At 40.6% G+C, this 19217-nt stretch overlaps 1 protein-coding gene and 1 long non-coding RNA gene across 3 annotated transcripts in view; one reads left to right on the top strand and one right to left on the bottom strand.

The window, feature by feature from the left end:
• Window positions 1-19217, bottom strand: part of LOC140195359 (uncharacterized) — a 31184-nt gene that overhangs the window by 5653 nt on the left and 6314 nt on the right. The gene's annotated exons all lie outside the window — the stretch shown is intronic.
• Window positions 1-19217, top strand: part of znf830 (zinc finger protein 830) — a 65509-nt gene that overhangs the window by 42786 nt on the left and 3506 nt on the right. Inside the window, exon 9 of the mRNA XM_072253540.1 lies at window positions 6329-6405. Coding sequence (XP_072109641.1) covers window positions 6329-6405 — 77 coding nt within the window. The remainder of the gene's footprint in view (window positions 1-6328; window positions 6406-19217) is intronic.

The raw sequence follows: 19217 nt of genomic DNA, 5'->3' as shown, positions 1-19217 counted from the left end.
GAACGAGGGGTCACAGTTTGAGGATAAAGGAGAAGCCATTTAGGACCGAGATTAGGAAAAACTTCTTCACACAGAGAGTGGTGAATCTGTGGAGTTCTCTGCCACAGGAAACAGTTGAGGCCAGTTCATTAGCTATATTTAAGAGGGAGTTAGATATGGCCCTTGTGGCTAAGGGGATCAGGGGGTATGGAGAGAAGGCTGGTACAGGGTTCTGAGTTGGATGATCAGCCATGATCATACTGAATGGCGGTGCAAGCTCGAAGGGCCGAATGGCCTACTCCTGCTCCTATTTTCTATGTTTCTGTGTCCAGGGCTTCACCATCCATTACTTGGACAGGACAGCGGAGTCTGTTAAAGGTAGAGGAGGTGGAGGCGGAGTTCCTTCATGATTATTTTATCATGATGCATCGATGTGGCGATTCTGTCGCAGTCCTGCTCACCCGACCTGGAACATCTGGTGGCCGAGTGAGTTTTCTGCCATCATCCTGGTAGCAGTGTACATTCTACCCCTGCCAACTTCAGGAGGAGCTGAACATCGTGACCAGCAGTCACAAAACAGCACACCTTGGTGCCTTCCTGATCATTGCAGGAAATTTCAACCAGACCAGCTTGAAGAAGTATGACCAACTGCCACCAACATATCACCTGTGGAACCAGGAAAGCCAATATATTTGACCACTGTTACATCACCATCAAGAATACTTCCTGTGCCATCCCACACCTACACTTTCATGCAAGGGATCCAGGTACAACCTACAGAAGGCTATTTTAAATGCAGAAAATAATTCCGATTGAAGTTAGACACGAAATTAGATGCACATCAGCTCTGGCAGGTTTGTATGCCATTATTTCCTACAAGGCAAAACGTAACATTGTTAATGGCTGTGATACTTCACTCCCAGATGAATGAAATGCACTTTACGCATGCTTTGAAAGGGAGAATCAACCTTTACCAGGGCAAATCTCTGCAGCATCTGGTGACCCTGTAATCTCTGTCTCAGAAGCTGATGTCAGAACATCTTTCAAAAGAGTGAACCCTCGCAAGGCGGCAAACCCCGATGGTGTACCTGGTAGGGAACTTTAAACCTGTGCTATCCAACTGGCAGGAGTGTTCAAGGACATCTTCAGTCTCTCACTGCTACATTTGGAAGTTGTCACCTGCTTCAAAAGGGTGGCAATAATACAAGTGTCCAAGAAGAACAGGGTGAGCTGCCTCAATGATTATTGCCCAGTTGCACTCACATTTACTGTGATAAAGTGCTTTGAGGTTGGCCGTGGCCAGGCTACTTAAGCAAGAACCTGGACCCACTGCAATTTGCCTATTGCCAATAGGTCTACTGTGGATGCAATCTCACTGGCTCTGCAACCAGCTTTGGACCACCTGGATAATAGCAATACCAACATCAGGCGTTATTGATTACAGCTCAGTGTTCAACACCATCATACCCTCAGTACTAATCAACAAATTCCAAATCCTGGGCCTCTGTACCTCCCTCTGAAACTGCATCCTTGACTTCCTCATTGCAAAACCCAGTCAGTGCGATCGGAAATAAGATCTCCTTGCTGACAATTGACAGCAGCACACCTCAAGGATGTGTGCTTAGCCCACGGCTCTGCTCTCTACATACATGACTGTGTGGCTAGGCACGACTCAAAACACCATTTATACACTTGCTGAGACACAACTGTTGTTGGCAGGATTTCAGATGGTGACGAGGAAGCGTACAAGTGTGAGGATAGATTATCGGGTTGAGTGGTGTTGCAGCAAAAGCTTTGTATTCAATGTCAATAAGATCAAGGAATTGATTGTGGACTTCACCAAGGGGACTCGAGGGAACACACACCAATCCTCGCTGAGGGATCAGCAGTGGAAAGGCTGTGTAGGTTCAAGTTCCTGGGTACCAATGTCTCTGAAAATCTATCCTGGGCCCAACATTGATGCAATTGCAAGAAGGCACAACAATGGCTATATTTCGTTAAAGATTGAGGAGATTTAGTATGTCACCAAAGCCTTCAGCAAATTTCTGCAGATGTATTATGGAGAGCATTCTAACTGGTTGCATAATCATCTGGTATGAAGGGACTGGATTGGAAAAAAAATGGTAGAAAGTTGTAAGCTCAGCCAGCTCCATGTTGGGCACAAGCCTTTTCAGTATCGAGGACATCTTCAAAAGGCAATGACTCAAAAAGACAATGATTTTGAAAAAAAAATATATATAGTATTGTAATTTATAGGTTTTTTTAATGTTGTGCACTGTATCTGCTGCCGCAAAAACAACAACATGTACATACTGTATGCCAATGATATAAACCTGATTCTAATGATTTTCTAAACATTATCCTGCACTCCTAGGAATAATGATCCAGCCTGGATAATCTCTTCTACAATTCATGCACTTTAATCCAGGCAGTATCTTTGTAAATCCCTTCTGTACCTTCTCCATCTTGACAAAACTGTGCACAATTTCCCTGGTGTGGCCTCACCAATGCTTATGTAACTGCAGCATATTATCTCTTCTCCTAAACTCGATGTCCAGACTGACGAAGGTCGGCATGCTAAATGCCTTTTTCGTCACCCTATCTACTTGCACGGCTGCTTTTAGTGAACAGTGCACTTAGTACTCCCTTGTCCTTCTGTTCCTCAATACTCATCAGTGCCACTATTCACTCTGTAAGTCTTACCCTGGTTCAGAATTCATCACCTCATACTAATCTGTTTCCTCAGCCCATCTTCCCATCTAATCAAGATCACTGGCAATTCACTGTAACCTGTTTCATTGTTAGTAAGACCCCAAATTTTAGAATTATCAGCAAACCATTGCTAAAATCATTTCCAATCATGCCAAGTACATTCATATCTAAATCATTTACATAAATAATGAATAGCAACGGTCCCAACACTGACTCCTGAGATACCCCACTAGTCACAGGCTCCAGTCAGGGAATCAACTTTTAACCATCATTGTTTTCTTCCTCTCAGCGTTCCAATTCTGAATCTACCTTGCTGTGCCCCCTTAATCCCATGCGACCTAACCTCCCTGACAGCCTCCCATATAGACCTTGTCAAAAGCCTTAGTAAAGTCCCTATTGGCGACATCCATTGCCCTACCATCATCTATCCCTTTAGTTACCTCTTCATAAATCTCCAAAAGATTCATCAGACATGACCTCCTTCTCACAAAACCATGCTGACTGTTCCTGATCAGACCTTGCTATAGTGATATTAGATCTTGTCCCTCAGATTCCCTTCAGTAACTTCCCTACAACTGAAGTCAGGCTGATTGCCCTGTAGTTCCTGGCTTGTTCTTGCTACCTTTCAGTGAACAAATGGCCACCCTGCAGTCTTCTCGCACTTCATTAGTGGCTAATAGTGAAGCATATATTTCTTAAAGTGCCTTTACGATTTCTTCCATGGCCTCCCATAAAGTCCAGGGTGCACTTTGGATTTGCCCTTCTTAATTTGCTTCAGGCTGCAAATACTTCCTTCCCCATAGTATGCATATGTTCTAAGACCTCACTACGTATTCCCCTCATTTCCTAGGCATCCAGGAGAAATAGACATTAAAAATCTCTTGCAGTTCTACACGTAGGTAGCCCTGATGGTCTTTAAGAGGAACTCGACTCTCACTTGCTCCCTTTTACTCTTAATATTATTAGACCATAAGATATAAGAGCAGAAGTAGGCCATTCAGCCCATCAAGTCTGCTCCGCCATCCAATCATGGGCTGATCCAATTCTTTCAGTAATCCCCACTCCCCTGCCTTCTCCCCATACCCTTTGATGCCCTGGCCATTCAAGAATCTATCTGTCTCTGCCTTAAATACACCCAGTGACTGGCCTCTACAGCTGCTCATGGCAACAAATTCCACAGATTTACCACCCTCTGACTATAGTAATTTCTCCGCATCTCTGTTCCAAATGGACGTCCTTCAATCCTGAAATCATGCCCTCTTGTCCTGGACTCCCCTACCATAGGAAATAACTTTGCCATATCTAATCTGTTCAAGCCTTTTAACATTCAGAATGTTTCTGTGAGATCCCCCCTCATTCTGAACTCCAGGGAATACAGCCCAAGAGCTGCCAGACGTTCCTCATATGGTAATCTTTTCATTCCTGGAGTCATTCTCGTTAATCTTCTCTGAACCCTCTCCAATGTCAGTATATCCTTTCTAAAACAAACTGCACACAACACTCCAAGTGTGGTCTCCCGAGTGCCTTATAAAGCTTCAACATCACATCCCTGCTGTTATATTCTGTACCTCTAGAAATGAATGCCAACATTGCATTTGCCTTCTTCACCACCGACTCAACCTGGAGGTTAACCTTTAGGGTATCCTGCACAAGGGCTCCCAAGTCCCTTTGCATCTCTGCATTTTGAATTCTCTCCCCATCTAAATGATAGTCTGCCCATTTATTTCTTCCACCAAAGTGCACAACCATACACTTTCCAACATTGTATTTCATTTGCCACTTCTTTGCCCATTCCCCTAAACTATCTAAGTCTCTGCAGGCTCTTTGTTTCCTCAACTCTACCCACTCCTCCACCTATCTTTGTTTCATTGGCAAATTTAGCCACAAATCCATAGTCCAAATCATTGACCTACGTCGTAAAAAGCAGTGGTCCAAACACCGACCAATGTGGAACTCCACTGGTAACCAGCAGCCAGCCAAAATAGGATCCCTTTATTCCATTTTGTGCCAATCAGCCAATGCTCCACCCATGCTAGTAACTTCCCTGTAATTCCATGAGCTCTTATCTTGCTAAGCAGCCTTACGTGTGGCACCTTGTCAAAGGCCCTCTGAAAAGGCAAGTACACCACATCTACTGCATTTCCTTTGTCTATCCTGCTTGTAATTTCCTCAAAAAATTGCTGAAGGTTAGTCAGGCAGGGCTTTGGCCTATCTTGTCATGTGCCTCCAGGTACTCCGTAGTCTCATCCCTAACAATCGATTCCAACAATTGATGTCAGGCTAACAGGTTCATAGTTTCCTTTCTGCTGCCTCCCACCCTTCTTAAATAGCGGAGTAACACTTGCAATTTTTTCAATCATCCGGTACAATGCCAGAATCTTATCAATTCTTGAAAGATCATTGTTAATGCCTCTGCAATCTCTCCAACTACTTCCTCCAGAATCCAAGGGTGCATTCCATCAGGTCCAGGAAATTCATCCACCCTCAGACCATTAAGCTTCATGAGCACCTTCTCAGTCGTAATTTTCACTGCACATACTTCACTTCCCTGACACTCTTGAATGTCTGCTGTACTACAAATGTCTTCCACTCTGAAGACTGTTGCAAAATACGCATTCAGTTCCTCTGCCATCTCGGCATCTCTTATTACAATATCTCTTTTACTCTGCCTGACAAATCCGTCTCATGCCCTCTTTTGCCCTCCTGATTTCGTTGGTGGTCTTTAACTTCTTATATTCATCAAGAGGTTCATTGATACCAGCTGTCTAAATTTAATGTATGATTATTTCTTTTTCCTTGGCAGAGCCTCAATCAGCCAGAATTCCCTGAATTTGGTATGTCTACCTTTCACCCCAACCATAACTTGCTGGAGTCTTGATATGACCTTTATAAAAGCTGCCCACTTGCCATCTGTTCCTTTGTTTTTGAATAGAGTTACCCAGTTTACCCCAGCTGGATCCTGCCTGATGCCCTCAAAGTTGGCTCTGCTCCAATTCAGAACTTTCACCTGTAGACCTGTTCTACTACCATATTCTTTTTTTAGGTATTAGACCACATCTGTGTTTTCCAGGTCTGGCTTTGCTGGTATTCTATACAATTGTGACAAAGTCTTTCTGTTGTTAAACTCCAGCCTCCTTTCAATGAAGTCCAGTAGGCTGTTTATCTTATCCATTTGTCGAACCTGCTGGCTTATTTCTTTGTGATTCATACAGAAAACACCTCAATTCTTCAGAAATTTACAGACTTGCAGTTTCTCTCCATTTAGCTAATAATCTGGACACAACTGGGAATTTTTCCATATTGTTGGGAAAGTACCAGTGTTGTAGCTGTACAGAATGTGCATTTCTAGGGGTGCAGATAGTCCTGAGGCAAATTTTCAGTGTTGCAGTTGGGATATTGTAGTGGCCTGCAACCTCTGGTATCAGTGCACCTGCATGTTTCTTCATCTGAAATGAAGCAAGTTGGTTGAGTGAAATCTAGCCTCAGTGCTGGCAGGAATCTTCAGAGGAGGGTGTAACTGATTATCTCCTTAGCACCAATGAGATTTTGTTCAGTTATTATACAGGTTTAAAACTGCTGCTTTTGTAATAAATATTTATCCTACTTTAATTATCACTAATTTCTTTATGACACAAAGGTTTCAGAAGCAATTGTAGCAGAAGATGACGAAGAAGTTCGTTTAGATAGACAAATAGAAGAAATTGATGAACAAATGTAAGTAAATTCAAATAAGTTTTGCATTGGGATATGTAACAGTACAATTGATTAAATGTCTGATTGATAGTTTTTTTAACATTGTTTTTACAGTGTTTTATAAATTTACCATGTTAGAGGTTTAAAAGTGAAAGTGCTACCCTTTGAAATATGTGATCTGTTCCTTTTCTATCTATATTATCTGGTCACATCACAAGATTGGGGATGGATTAACTTTACTTCATATTGTTTTCTGTATTAAATAGATTTCAATGTTTTAATTTTTCTTTAGTGATTCTACAGTTTCATTACTCAGTTATGTGTCTCTGTCACTAATGGCTTTATTGCAATGGTGATTGTTGAATGTCAAAATATCTTTCACTTATTGGAGATGTTATTGTCTGATTTTTTTAAATATGAATGCTACTTTTTGTAAGCGGGAGATTTCTGCATTATCAATTAGATATAATTTAGCATTTCTAAAACTGCTTAGCTACATTTTTGGCATTTTCTTGTGTGTTGGTCTTCGGTACTACAGCTACGAACTCGTCTGTTTCTACAAACTTTGTCGTGTTCAGTCCTTGAAGCCATTTCTTAATATCATGTGTTTTTGAATGGGAAGTCTGGCTTCTGTGATGGTGAGGAGCTCAGATGCTCAGCATTTCTGGCTCAACATGCACTTCAAAAATGTAGTCCATTGTGAAGCACTGTGAAATATCCTATGATTCTGAATAGAAAATGCAAATTCTTTTTCATCCTTTTCATTCTTTATGATATCTTGATTTTCTTGCTACCTTCTACACTCTTTGGAGAAGATGTGATATAATTGAGGGTTGATTCTTTGATTTTTTTTCTACTTAACTATTTGATTTATTTTCGCTCTCAATCCCATTCTCCTGTCACCTTCCCGTAACCTTTGACACATAACCTAATCAAGAACCTGTCAACCTCCAGTTTAAACAAACCCAATGATTTGGTCTCCACAGTCATACACAAATCTCTGGCAAAAAAAATTCTTCCTCATTTCTGTTCCAAGGCAGTACCTCCGGTCCTAAATTTTTCCCAATTGGAAACAACCTCTCCATGTGCACCCTGTGCCTTTCAATATTCAGTGAGTTTCAATGAGATCCTCCCTCATTCTTCTAAACTCCAGTGAGTCTAGGCAAAGAGCCATTATTCCTAGGATCATTGTTGTAAACCTCCTCTCAACCCATCCCAATGTCAGCATCCGAATATTTTCATCTGCCACTTCTTTTCCAACTCTCCTAATATGTTCTTTTGCAGACTTGCTGCCTCTCAACACTATCTGCCCCTCCACCTATCTTGTATCATCCGCAGACTTGGTCACAAAGCCGTCAATTCCATCATCCTGAACATCAGTATAGTATATAATGAGTAAAGTAGTGGACCCAACAGCAACTCTGCAGAACATCACTAGTCACTCGCAGACAACCAGAAAATTCCCCATTTATTCCCATTCTTTATCTTCTGCCAGTCAGCCAATCCTTATTCCATGCAGTATCTGTCCTATAATACCATACATTCCTTTTTTATTTAACAACCGCATGTGCAGCACCTTGTCAAAGGTCTTCTGAGAATCCAAGTAAACAATATCCACTGACCCTCCTTTGTCTGTTATTTCCTCAAAGAATCATTACAGGTTTGTCAGGCAAGAAATCCCCTTGAAGAAACTATGCTGACTTTGGCCTATTTTATCATGTGCCTTCAAGTACCCCGAAACCTCATCTGTAACTATGGACTCTTACCAGCCACTGAAGTCAAGCTAACTGGCCTATAAATTCCTGTCTTTTATCTCCCTTCCTTCTTAAAAAGTGGAGTGATAGTTGTAATCTTAAAATCCTCTGGAACCATTCCAGAAACTAGTGATTCTTAAAAAATCCTATTAATGCCTCCACAACCTCTTCATCTACCTCTTTTAGAACACTGGGTGTCATCCACCTGGCCCAGGTGACTTATCTATCTTTAGACCTCTCAGCTTCCCAAGCAAGTTCTCCTTAGTAGCCATTACACTCACTTTTGCCCCAACACTCTTGAATTACTGGCATACTTCTGGTGTCTTCCACAATGAAGATTGTTGTTCATCCACTTTTTGCTAGCTCCCTCTCTAATGTCATTTTCCAGCAGTCTGATGTCCACTCTCACCTCTCTTTTACTTTTTGTATATCTGAAATAACTTTTGCTATCCTCTTTTTATATTATTGGACAGTTTACCTTCACATTTAACCTTTTCCCTTCATATTGCTTTTTAAATTGATATATATATTTAAAGCTTTCCACTCCTCTAGCTTTCCACTAATTTTTATTATATTTTGTGCCATTTCTTTTGTGTTTATGGTGTCTGTCTTTTCTTATCAGCCATGATTGCCTCATCCTCTCTTCAGAATGCTGCTGCTGCTTTGGCATCTGCTGATCCTGCGTCTCCCAGAAATACCAGCCTTGATGCTCTATCATCATCCTGGGTTTTGTTTACTGTTTGAATGAAGATCTATGTATATAACTTCTATTAGCAACGTATGCAAAATGCTGGAGGCACTCAGCAGGCCAGGCATCATCTGTGGAAGAGAGTAAACATTTCAGGCCCCCCTCCTCCCCACCTTTGTACTCTGACTTCTCATTTTTTTTCCCCAGTCCTGATGAAGGGTCTCGGCATGAAACATTGACTATTTACTTTTTTCTGTAGATGTTGTCTAGCCTGCTGAGTTCCTCCAGCATTTTGTGTGTGTTGCTTGGATTTCCAGCACCTCCAGATTTTCTTGAGTTTATAAGGTCTTTATACGCATGCAGTTTCTTAACTGTACCTACACTTCCTTCTAAAGATTTGATACTAATTTTTTAAGGGCTAAAAAGGCTACCCCACCCCCTCAGCCCACCTTCCTGTTTTTTGATACAATGTGTATCCTTGGATGTGAAGCACACGGCTATGATCTTTCAGTCAGGTGCTCACATCATACCTACCAATTTCTAACTGCACTGCAGAACATCTACCTTATTGTGTATACTACATGCATTCAAGCATAACACTTTTAGTCTTATATTCACCATTCTTTTTTTTTAAAGATTTTTTGTTTCATCTTGTCTAATTCATCTTGCAGTTTTACCTTCCTTAAGGTTGTAAGAATTCAGTTTCTAAGCACTATCCCTCCCAAGAATCCCAATGCCACTTTATGCCTCAGTTTTACCCCAGCTGTTTCTTCCAGTCTCAAATGAGTTCAAATCTAGTATAATTATTTATAGTTGGGCTAAATACACCAAACATGATTTTTGAACCTTATCATTTAACGAGATAGATTAATAAACTTCTGGAAGTGTAACCTTTATGTATGTCTCCGTGATAGCCATTCATTTGTTTCAGGTTTTGCCTGAGTTCACTTGGGTGCTCAGCAGAAATTTTCTCAAAATCAATTTTTTGTAAACCTGCTTGATGCTGTTGATAAATTAATATTATTCTTCAGCTTTGTCAGTGTGACAGAGAGTATTAAAAAAAATGCTTTGTGTCTTTTCCAGTCAATGAGATACAAGCTGTTTATCAAATTCACTTTCATTCCAGTTGCATATTTACAGTCCAAGGTTTCTAAGGAAACTAAAGCATAGGGAAGTAGACAATAAGAAAGAGATGAGTGATTCTATTTGTGTGACTGAAATCAGCAGATACGTTTGGAGTTGTATAATTTTCAATGCCTAAAACTCACTTTCTTCATTTTTACATAGGACCTTGCCTCAAAAGATAGTGTTTCATTCCCATATTAACAGTTAGTGTAAAAACAGAAGTGCAAATATGGGAATTCACACCAGATTGTTAACTGTCTAATTTCTGTTCAAGAGGAAAATTGAGCTGGTCATTTGTTATTTATACATAAACTTGGCTTCACCAAGTTGGTATAATATTCATTTGGTGCAGTCCCTGTTGGGAAGTACTAATTTGGAAGCCAAAGAAGAACAAACTCTTAGAATGTCATTTTGTTCTGTTGATTTTTGCTAAGACCCTATTTAGGCTGTGTTGATTTCGATAGAGTATTAGGGAGTTATTGGTGCCATTAAATTGCCAGAAGTTCAAGACAAACAGATGCTGGAATTGCACAGTTAAGTGTTTGAAAATCAATCATATAAATTTCCCTTTAATTTCTATCAGTTGTTTTACATTAATCCTATGTAGGAGACTGTTCCAAGAAATTAGAAAGCCTGGGATTCAAGGAAATTGACATAGAAATTAATGTGGGAGGTGTGATAATTAAGCTTGCAGATAAATTTGTATGTTAATAGTGAGAAAGGTAATTTTACATGACAGCATGATATTGATCAGCAGCTTTTTTCAAAAGTGTTGCTTCCTCAGAAATGTTTTGTGATTATGGTAGACAGCTTGCAGCTGAACAGAAATATAATGTCAGACTGCTTGTGTAGGAATTTGGAGAAACAAGGAATGAATTTTTATTGAATACAATGTTTAATTTCATAATGGTGCTGATGTTTTCCAATAGTTCAACTAAGCTCAAAATGTTTTAGTTTTTATTTCTACATGGTCTTTGAGGTTTCTCACTTAATTTGTCACCAATTCTCAGCCAGCATTGATGGATTCCAGTTGCCCTGATACTGTTGCTCCATGACCGCAATGTCCTGGTGAAATCTTTCACCATGTTCATCACTGACAGTGCTAAGATTTGCAAGGAAGAAGTCTAAATGGGAATGCAGAAAATGGATCTTTAGTGACGTGTTGCACTTCATGGTTTTGTATGCTTGAAGCATGTTGTCAACCAGCTGCATGAAGTTTGATGCCCTGTAATTGTCAAGAAAATTTTCAGCAACATCCTTAAATGCCTTCTATGTGATTTTTCTCTAGTCCCACTTGGTGTTCTTTGACTTAAATGTCATTGACCTGTTTGATTTGTGGAGCAACAAAAATACCTTTCTTAATATTTTCCTCAGTTATTCTGGGAAACATCTGTCTCAAATATCGAAATTCTTCACAGAAATTTTTGAGCCTGATGACAACAGATTTGATCCTTGCAGCTTTAAACCCAGTAATTTTGCAATTACCTTTGACAAATCCAGGTCTCCAATCAGGTTATTTAACACAGTTTGAGTTATTAGTTGAGATTCACTCAACATAAAAGGTTCAAAATCTATATCAATATTAGTGTCATCATCCATTCCTGGTTTGTGCATCATGGCATCTTTATCTGCCTCCTCAAGACTCCATGTCTCTGGTGGCTTCGGTACTGGAAGACTACTGTCATGCATCACAGGTCTCATGGCTGAAGGAAGATTGGGGTATTCAATGGATGTCCTCTTTTTAGCAGAGAAACCAGGCACACTGGTCAGATGGAAGTAGCAGTCTGTCACGTGATCCTTCTGCTCTCACCACTTCATTAAAACAGCCAGTGGCATTGACCCCCGAGTACCTCTGAGCCAAGCTCTAAGATTGACAGCGCATGTTGTGCCACAAGTATGAGGAGCCCAGCCTTTGTCTTTGGTCACCAATTTTACACCCAAGGTCTCAAGAGCTCACAGGCCTTAGTAAGAGGAGTCATGCTTTGTCTTTGAGAATTAGCGTATACATTTGTTACTTTTCTTAAAACCCGTCCTGCCATGCAGCATTTGCCCTGCCTAAGCGTGTCCTGGCATACCAGGATAAGATAGAGAACTTTCTAGCTTACATTGTGGGTGATTGTTAAAAACATGTGTGATAGGGAAACTTCATGGTGATTTTCATGATCAGCAGCTCAAAATCGAAAAGATACACCCAAAAGGGTACAGCAATGAACAATGGCCATCAAAATGGTGGAATTTAGTCTTGTGCCAATCCAAGGATCCCCGAAGGTGACAGTAGGTGAGTTTCTGAAGAATGCACATGAAATTCTTCCCTTCATTAGCCAGAGCATAAAGTCTAAAAATATGCAGGCTATGGTGCAAGTTTATAAAACATTGGTTAGGCCACAAATGGACTACTCTGCACATCTGCCACATTATAGATAGGATGTAAATGTACTCAAGTGAGAGCAGAGGAGGTTGATGGAGTACTGATGGAACTATGCAGAATTATGAGGGCTTAGATCGGGTGGGCAGCAAGGTGGTGTCTAAAACCAGAAAAATGGTTTAGGGAAAAGATTTAGAAAGTTTAGAAGGGAATCGGAGGAAGAATTTATATATAATATATATTCATAATACATATATATGCAGTGAGAGAGTGTGAATGCAGGTACACTGAGATTAAGCTGAATTTTGAATTGTCAATGCACAGAAAACTGGGCTGTATTGGAAAAATAGATTAATATCAGCATAGGTGTAGTCGCTGATGTATGTCATGAATTTGTTGTTTTGCAGCAGTACAGTGCAAGACATAAAAGTTACTTTAAGTTGCAATAAAAATGTGGTGGTTTGAATTACTTGTTTCTGTGCTTTAAATTTATGACCCTGTTTAATGGCAGTGAAAATCAATGAGTACACTACTTTATTTTCAGATTCAGTTATGAACAGTTGATTTTTATAATCCGATGTTGAATGTTAAGATCCCATTACATTAATCGGGTATTATGTTTCTGAGATATGAATTTACAATTTGCAGAAAATTGAATAACCTCAAGGCTGAAAGAGCTAATATTGCCACCAATATCAGTAAAGTTAGCGGTAGGACATCAGTTAAGTATAATGCTGGCAAACCTGTTCTCCTAATAGTGTTGTGAATCTGAGTGGTATCAATTACAGATAAGTTTAGAAGCCTGAGGCATTTCATAGAATGCTCTGCTGATGGGACAACATGCTGGCTGTGGGCTAATTTTTGTGGGTCTTGTGCAACTATTGTTGCAAATCAGGACTTGTCAGAATATAATGGTATGTGGCTAATAAGAACACAGTTAATCGATATTCATGGAGTAGTTTCCAATTTTGTTTTAATTTTTCTAAATTCTTGACAATGAAATACGAGAGGATGTATGCTATTGAAATGAGAATTGTTCAATTGTAATTTATAATTTTTCTATCACTTTGGCATCTTGTCTCAACACAATCATGTTTCAGCCCAGAAGGCAGCATTTCTCTGTGTTATAATCTCTGAAACATACCATGACAATTTGTGTACTTTACTGAATTATTTGGAACACCTACTTAGAAAGCTGAAGATTTATAGTTTGAGTTTTTGGATTTGTGTATTGTCACAAACCACAGCTTTTTGCTGGGCATATAGATCGATTAACTTTAAATATTTTATATCTATAACTTTTGAAGGTGCTGTTTCAACCTAATTGTAATAATACGGGTTTACAGTACTGTTACTTGTGATGTGTATCTGTTTTGAAATGAACTTGCACTTCTCATGAACTCAGCTCATTTGTAGAAAGTTAAGCATATTTGCAAAGTCTATATTTTTGCCATAATGCAAATTATTGCCGTTGGTGAAGGAGAAATAGCCATCATTAGACTTGCCTTTGGTTTGTGTAGAGCTGTATTGCAGAAACATATTTTGATAGAATATTATTATTGCCTAATTTAGTATGCACCGTTATAAGCCATTTTATATATGCTGATGACTTATGCATCACTGCCCAAAGCACTGATTTTAACACCATGGAGAAAACACTTTCTGAGGCCTTGGAGGGACTAACATCCTACTATGAAGAAAACCACCTCCACGCAAACCCATCAAAGACGCAAGTTCGTGCATTCCACCTCAGGAACCGTGAAGCCAAACGACAGTTTAAAGTGACCTGGTGTGGAGCAACATTGATGCATTGCGAGCACCCAATCTACGTTTGTACTCAGGAGTCACCCTTGACAGATGCCTCACTTTCAAGAACCACATCAATAAGACAAAAGCAAAAATGAGCGCACGAAACATCATCCTGAAAAAGCTCACTAACACAAAGTGGGGAGCAGGCTCGAAAACATTGCAAACCAGTGCACTTGCTCTTTGCTATTCCACTGCCGAATATGCCTACCCTGCATGGGAAAGATCTACTCATGCTAAGATGGATGCCGTTCTGAATGCAAGCTGCCAACTTATCACAGGTTGTTTAAAACCAACAAACACCAATAGCCTATATCCTGGCGGGTATTGCTCCCCGATATAGGAAGAACGGTAGTCAGCAAGAAAGAATGACTCCGTCAAACATCAGATGAGAGGCACCCTCTACATGGTCACACACCTACACCCAGCCGCCGGAAGAGCTTCATGAACAGTGTTGTTCTGTTACAATCAACCCCATCTGAAGCCCGCATCGCCTTGTGGAAAGACCGGCTCACCAGTTGTTTGAGACTGGATGGAAATTCTACCGGATGAAAGCCTCCCCCCCAGGAGCTAATTGCAACTGGGCAACCTGGAAGTGCCTTAACAGACTTAGGACTGGTGTAGGTCGTTCAAAGGTGTCACTAAGCAGATGGGGATATACAACCAGCCCAACAACTTGTGAATGTGGAACTGAACCACAAACTATGCAACATCTCCTGCAATGCCCATCGCTGGAGGAACCCTGTACTGTTGCGGATCTTGCCGAATTCAACAACAAGGTGCAAAAATGTGTCCATTTCTGGCTGGGCCATGTATAGACTGTCCGTGGACACGATAGAAGAAGTAGTATGCACCCATTCAATAAGGTTTATAGCTTACCATAGTTTAAATTAACAAAGCCATATAAAAAAATTAACCCTTATTGTCATTGTGACTTGGACAATGATAAGGTGTTATATTCCCACCTCTTCATAACTAAATGGTATTTTTTTCAGAGAGCAGAAGATTTCAATGAGATTCCCCCCTCAACCTTCTAAATTCTAGCGAGTACAGAATAAGAGCCATCAAATGTTCCTCATTTGATAACTCTTTTATTCCTGAAATCATCCTTGTAAACCTCGTCTGAATGCTCTCCAATGCCAGCACACATCTTCTTAGATAAGAAGCCCAACACTGTTCACAATACTCAGGTGAGGCCTCACCAGTGCCTTATAAAGCATCAGCATCACATCCCTGCTCTTGTATTCCAGACCTCTTGAAGTGAATGCTAACATTGCATTTGCCTTCCTCACCACTGACTCAGCCTGCATGTTAACTTTTAGGGTGTTCTGTATAAGGACCCCCATGTCCCTTTGCATTTCAGATTTTTGGATTTTCTATCTGTTTAGAAAATAGTCTGCACATTTGTTTCTACTACCAAAATGCATGTCCATGCATTTTCCAACATTGCATTTCATTTGCCACTTTCTTGCCCATTCTCCTAATCTGCCTGAGTCCTTCTGTAGCCCACCTGTTTCCTCAACACTACCTGCCCCTCGTGTTGGCACGTGGCCAAGTGGTTAAGGCATTCATCTAGTGATTTGAAGGTCGCTAGTTCGAGCCTTGGCTGAGGCAGCGGTGTGTCCCTGAGCAAGGCACTTAACCACACATTGCTCTGCGGCGACACCGGTGCCAAGCTGCATGGGTCCTAATGCCCTTCCCTTGGACAACATCGGTGGCGTGGAGAGGGGAGACTTGCGGCATGGGCAACTGCTGGTCTTCCATACAACCTTGCCCAGGCCTGCGCCCTGGAAACCTTCCAAGGCGCAAATCCATGGTCTCATGAGACTAACGGATGCCTATACCTGCCTCCACCAAGCTTCATATCATCTGCAAATCTGTAAACAAAGCCATCTATTCCATCATCTAAAACTTTAATATACAGTGTAAAAAGAAGTGATCCCAACACCGAACCCTGTGGAATACCACTGCCAGCCAACCAGAAAAGGATCCTTTTATTCCCACTTGCTGCCTGCTATCAATCAGCCAATGCTCTAACCATGCCAGTAACTTTCTTGTAATCCCATGGGCCCTTATCTTGATAAGCTGCCTCATGTATGGCACCTTGTCAAAGGCATTCTGGAAGTCTAAATATACAACATCCACTGCATCCTTAATTTCATTAGGCGGAATTTACCCAGACTGTCAAGAGTTAAGTTCACCGTGTATGTTACCTGTTATGCTATTACGTTTTGGGGGTGGGGTTATATTTATGATTTTGCCATTTGTGGCGGATCTCAATAAAGTGTATGTTAGAAGTCATTACATTTGTGTTGATTTTTGTTGACGTTCCTATCTATCCTACTTGTAATCTCCTTAAAGAATTCCAACAGGTTCATCAGGCAAGATTTTCCCTTCACTTTCTCCCTGTCAGATTTCAAGTTGAACTCAGTCATTTTGTGATTATTGCCTCCAAGAAGTTCTTTTCCCTTAAAATCCATCATCACCTCTGGTTCATTACATAACACCCAATCCAGTATAGCGTATCCCCTATAGCTGAAAACAAACTATAGAGATGTCCAAACATGACCCAGAAACTGATCAAGTGGGCTCATCATCAGAAAGAAGACTAATGAAGGGTAGTGTGACAGTATAGTGGCTAGCGTAATGCTATTACACTGCCAACAACCTACTTTCAATTCCACCTATCTGTAAGAAGTTTATATGTTCTCGCCTTGCTGTGTGGGTTTCCCCTGAGTGCTCCAGTTTCCTCCCACATTCTAAACACATGTAGATTAATTGGTCACATGGCAGGGTATAATTGCGTGGCAGGGGCTCATCACCCAGAAGAGCCTGTTACCGTTCCAAATCACTAAATCAGTGGTTCTCAATCAGAGTCCAAGGACTCCGTGCTTAATGGTAATGGTCCATGTTTGGGCACCACTGATCTAAATAATAAAATAATAAAAAATAAGACTCTTCATTTTAGAGAGTATTGAATCTAGTTAATATTAGTTTATTTAAGGAAATAGTTGTTTTGCATTTAGTATGGGATCAATTGATAGTGGAGCAGGGATGGAGTGATTTAAAGACAAGGATAGGCCAGAATGGCCAAGTAATTTATTTTCATCTCAAGCTTGGCATTCTTAAGTATTGAACACTGAAAACTGCAAGAAAGAACATTATAGCATTCTTCATGCTGAGGCAGTTTTGAAAGAATTAATAGGTATTTCAGTGAAAGAAGGTATATAGAAATAATTCATAGATGATTTACTCAAACATGACTGGGTATGGAAGGGTTGTCTTATGAGAAAAGCTTCAATAGACAAGGCCCGTATCTGTTGTTGTGAATAAAAATGGCAGAGTCATAGAAAAAGACCCTTCGGCCCATCCAGTCCATGTCAAACCATTTAAACTGCCTGGTTGCATTGACCTGCGCTCAGACCACGGCCCTCCTACTCGGGGATCAGGTATACTGGATTGGGTGCTATGTAATGAACTAGAGGCAATTAGGGTAAAAGAACCCTTAGGAACCATTGATCACAATATGATTGTGTTCAACCTGAAATTTGATAGGGAGAAAGGAAAGTCTGATGTAGCAGTGTTTCAGTGGAGTAAAGGAAATTACAGTGCTATGAGAGAGGAGTTGGCCAAAATAAATTGCTACTGGCAGGGATGTCAGCAGGGCAGCAATTGCGTGTGTTTCTGGGAAAAAAGAGGAAGGTGCAGGACATTTGTATTCCAAAAATGAAGAAATTCTCAAATGGTAAAATAGTACAATCGTGGCTGACAAGGGAAGTCAAAGCTAATGTAACAGCAAAAGAAAGGGCATACAACAAAGCAAAAATTAGTGGGAAGATCAAGGATTGGGAAGTTGTTAAAAGCTACAGAGAGTAACTAAAAAATCATGAGAAGGGAAAAGATGAAATATGAAAGCAAGCTAGCAACTAATACCAAAGTGGATGGTAAAAGTTTTTTCAAGTATGTTAAAAATAAGAGAAATGAGAGTGGATATAGGACCACTAGAAAATGAGGCAGGAGAAATAATAATGAGGGACAAGGAGATTGCTGATGAACTAAATGAGTATTTTGCATCAGTCTTCACTGTGGAGGTCACAAGTTTACTTGATGCTGTAGTGTGTGGAGGAAGAGAAGTGGATGCAGTTGCTGTTAGAAGGGAGAAGGTGCTCAAAAAGCTGAAAGACTTAAAGATACTTGGGTCATGCGGACCAGAGGAACTGCACCCTAGGATTCTGAAAGAGGTAGTGTTAGAGATTGTAGTGGTACTAGAAATGATCTTTCAAAAATCATTGGTCTCTGGCATGGTACCAGAGGACTGGAAAATTGAAAATTTTACTCCACTCTTTAAAAAAAGAGGAAGGCAGCAGAAAGGAAATTATAAACCAGTTAGCCCGACCTCAATGGTTGGGAAGATATTGGAGTCAATTGTTAAGGATGAGGTGATGGAGTACTTGCTGACACAGGACAAGGTAGTACAAAGTCAGCATGGTTTCCTTCAGGGAAAATCCTGCCTGACAAACCTGTTGGAATTCTTTGAGGAGATTTCAAGTAGGATAGATAAGGGGGATGTAGTGGATGTTGTATATTTGGACTTCCAGAAGGCCTTTGACAAGAAGCCACACATGAGGCTGCTTACCAAGTTAAGAGCCCATGATATTACAGGAAAGTTACTGACATGGTTAGAGCATTGGCTGATTGGTAAGAGGCAGTGAGTGGGAATAAAAGGATCCTTTTCTGGTTGGCTGTCAGTGACTAGTGGTGTTTCGCAGGGGTCGGTGTTGGGACCACTTCTTTCTGTGCTGTACATAAATGATTTAGATGATGGAATAGACGGCTTTGTTGTCAAGTTTGCCGATGGTACAAAGATTGGTGGAGGGGCAGGTAGTGTTGAGGAAACAGGAAGGCTGTGGAAGGACATAGACAGATTAGGAGAACGGGCAAGAAAGTGGCAAATTAAATATAATCTTGGAAAGTACATGGTCATGCACTTTGGAAGAGGAAATAAATGTGCTGACTGTTTTCTAAATGGGGAGAAAATCCAGGAATCTGAGAGCAGAGGGACGTGGGAGTCCTTCTGCAGAACACCCTTGAGGTT

Source organism: Mobula birostris, chromosome 3 (assembly GCF_030028105.1).
Source record: "Mobula birostris isolate sMobBir1 chromosome 3, sMobBir1.hap1, whole genome shotgun sequence".
Lineage (NCBI taxonomy): Eukaryota > Metazoa > Chordata > Chondrichthyes > Myliobatiformes > Myliobatidae > Mobula > Mobula birostris.
Note: the sequence above shows the minus strand (reverse complement) of the source record. Positions and strands in the feature narration are given on the sequence as shown.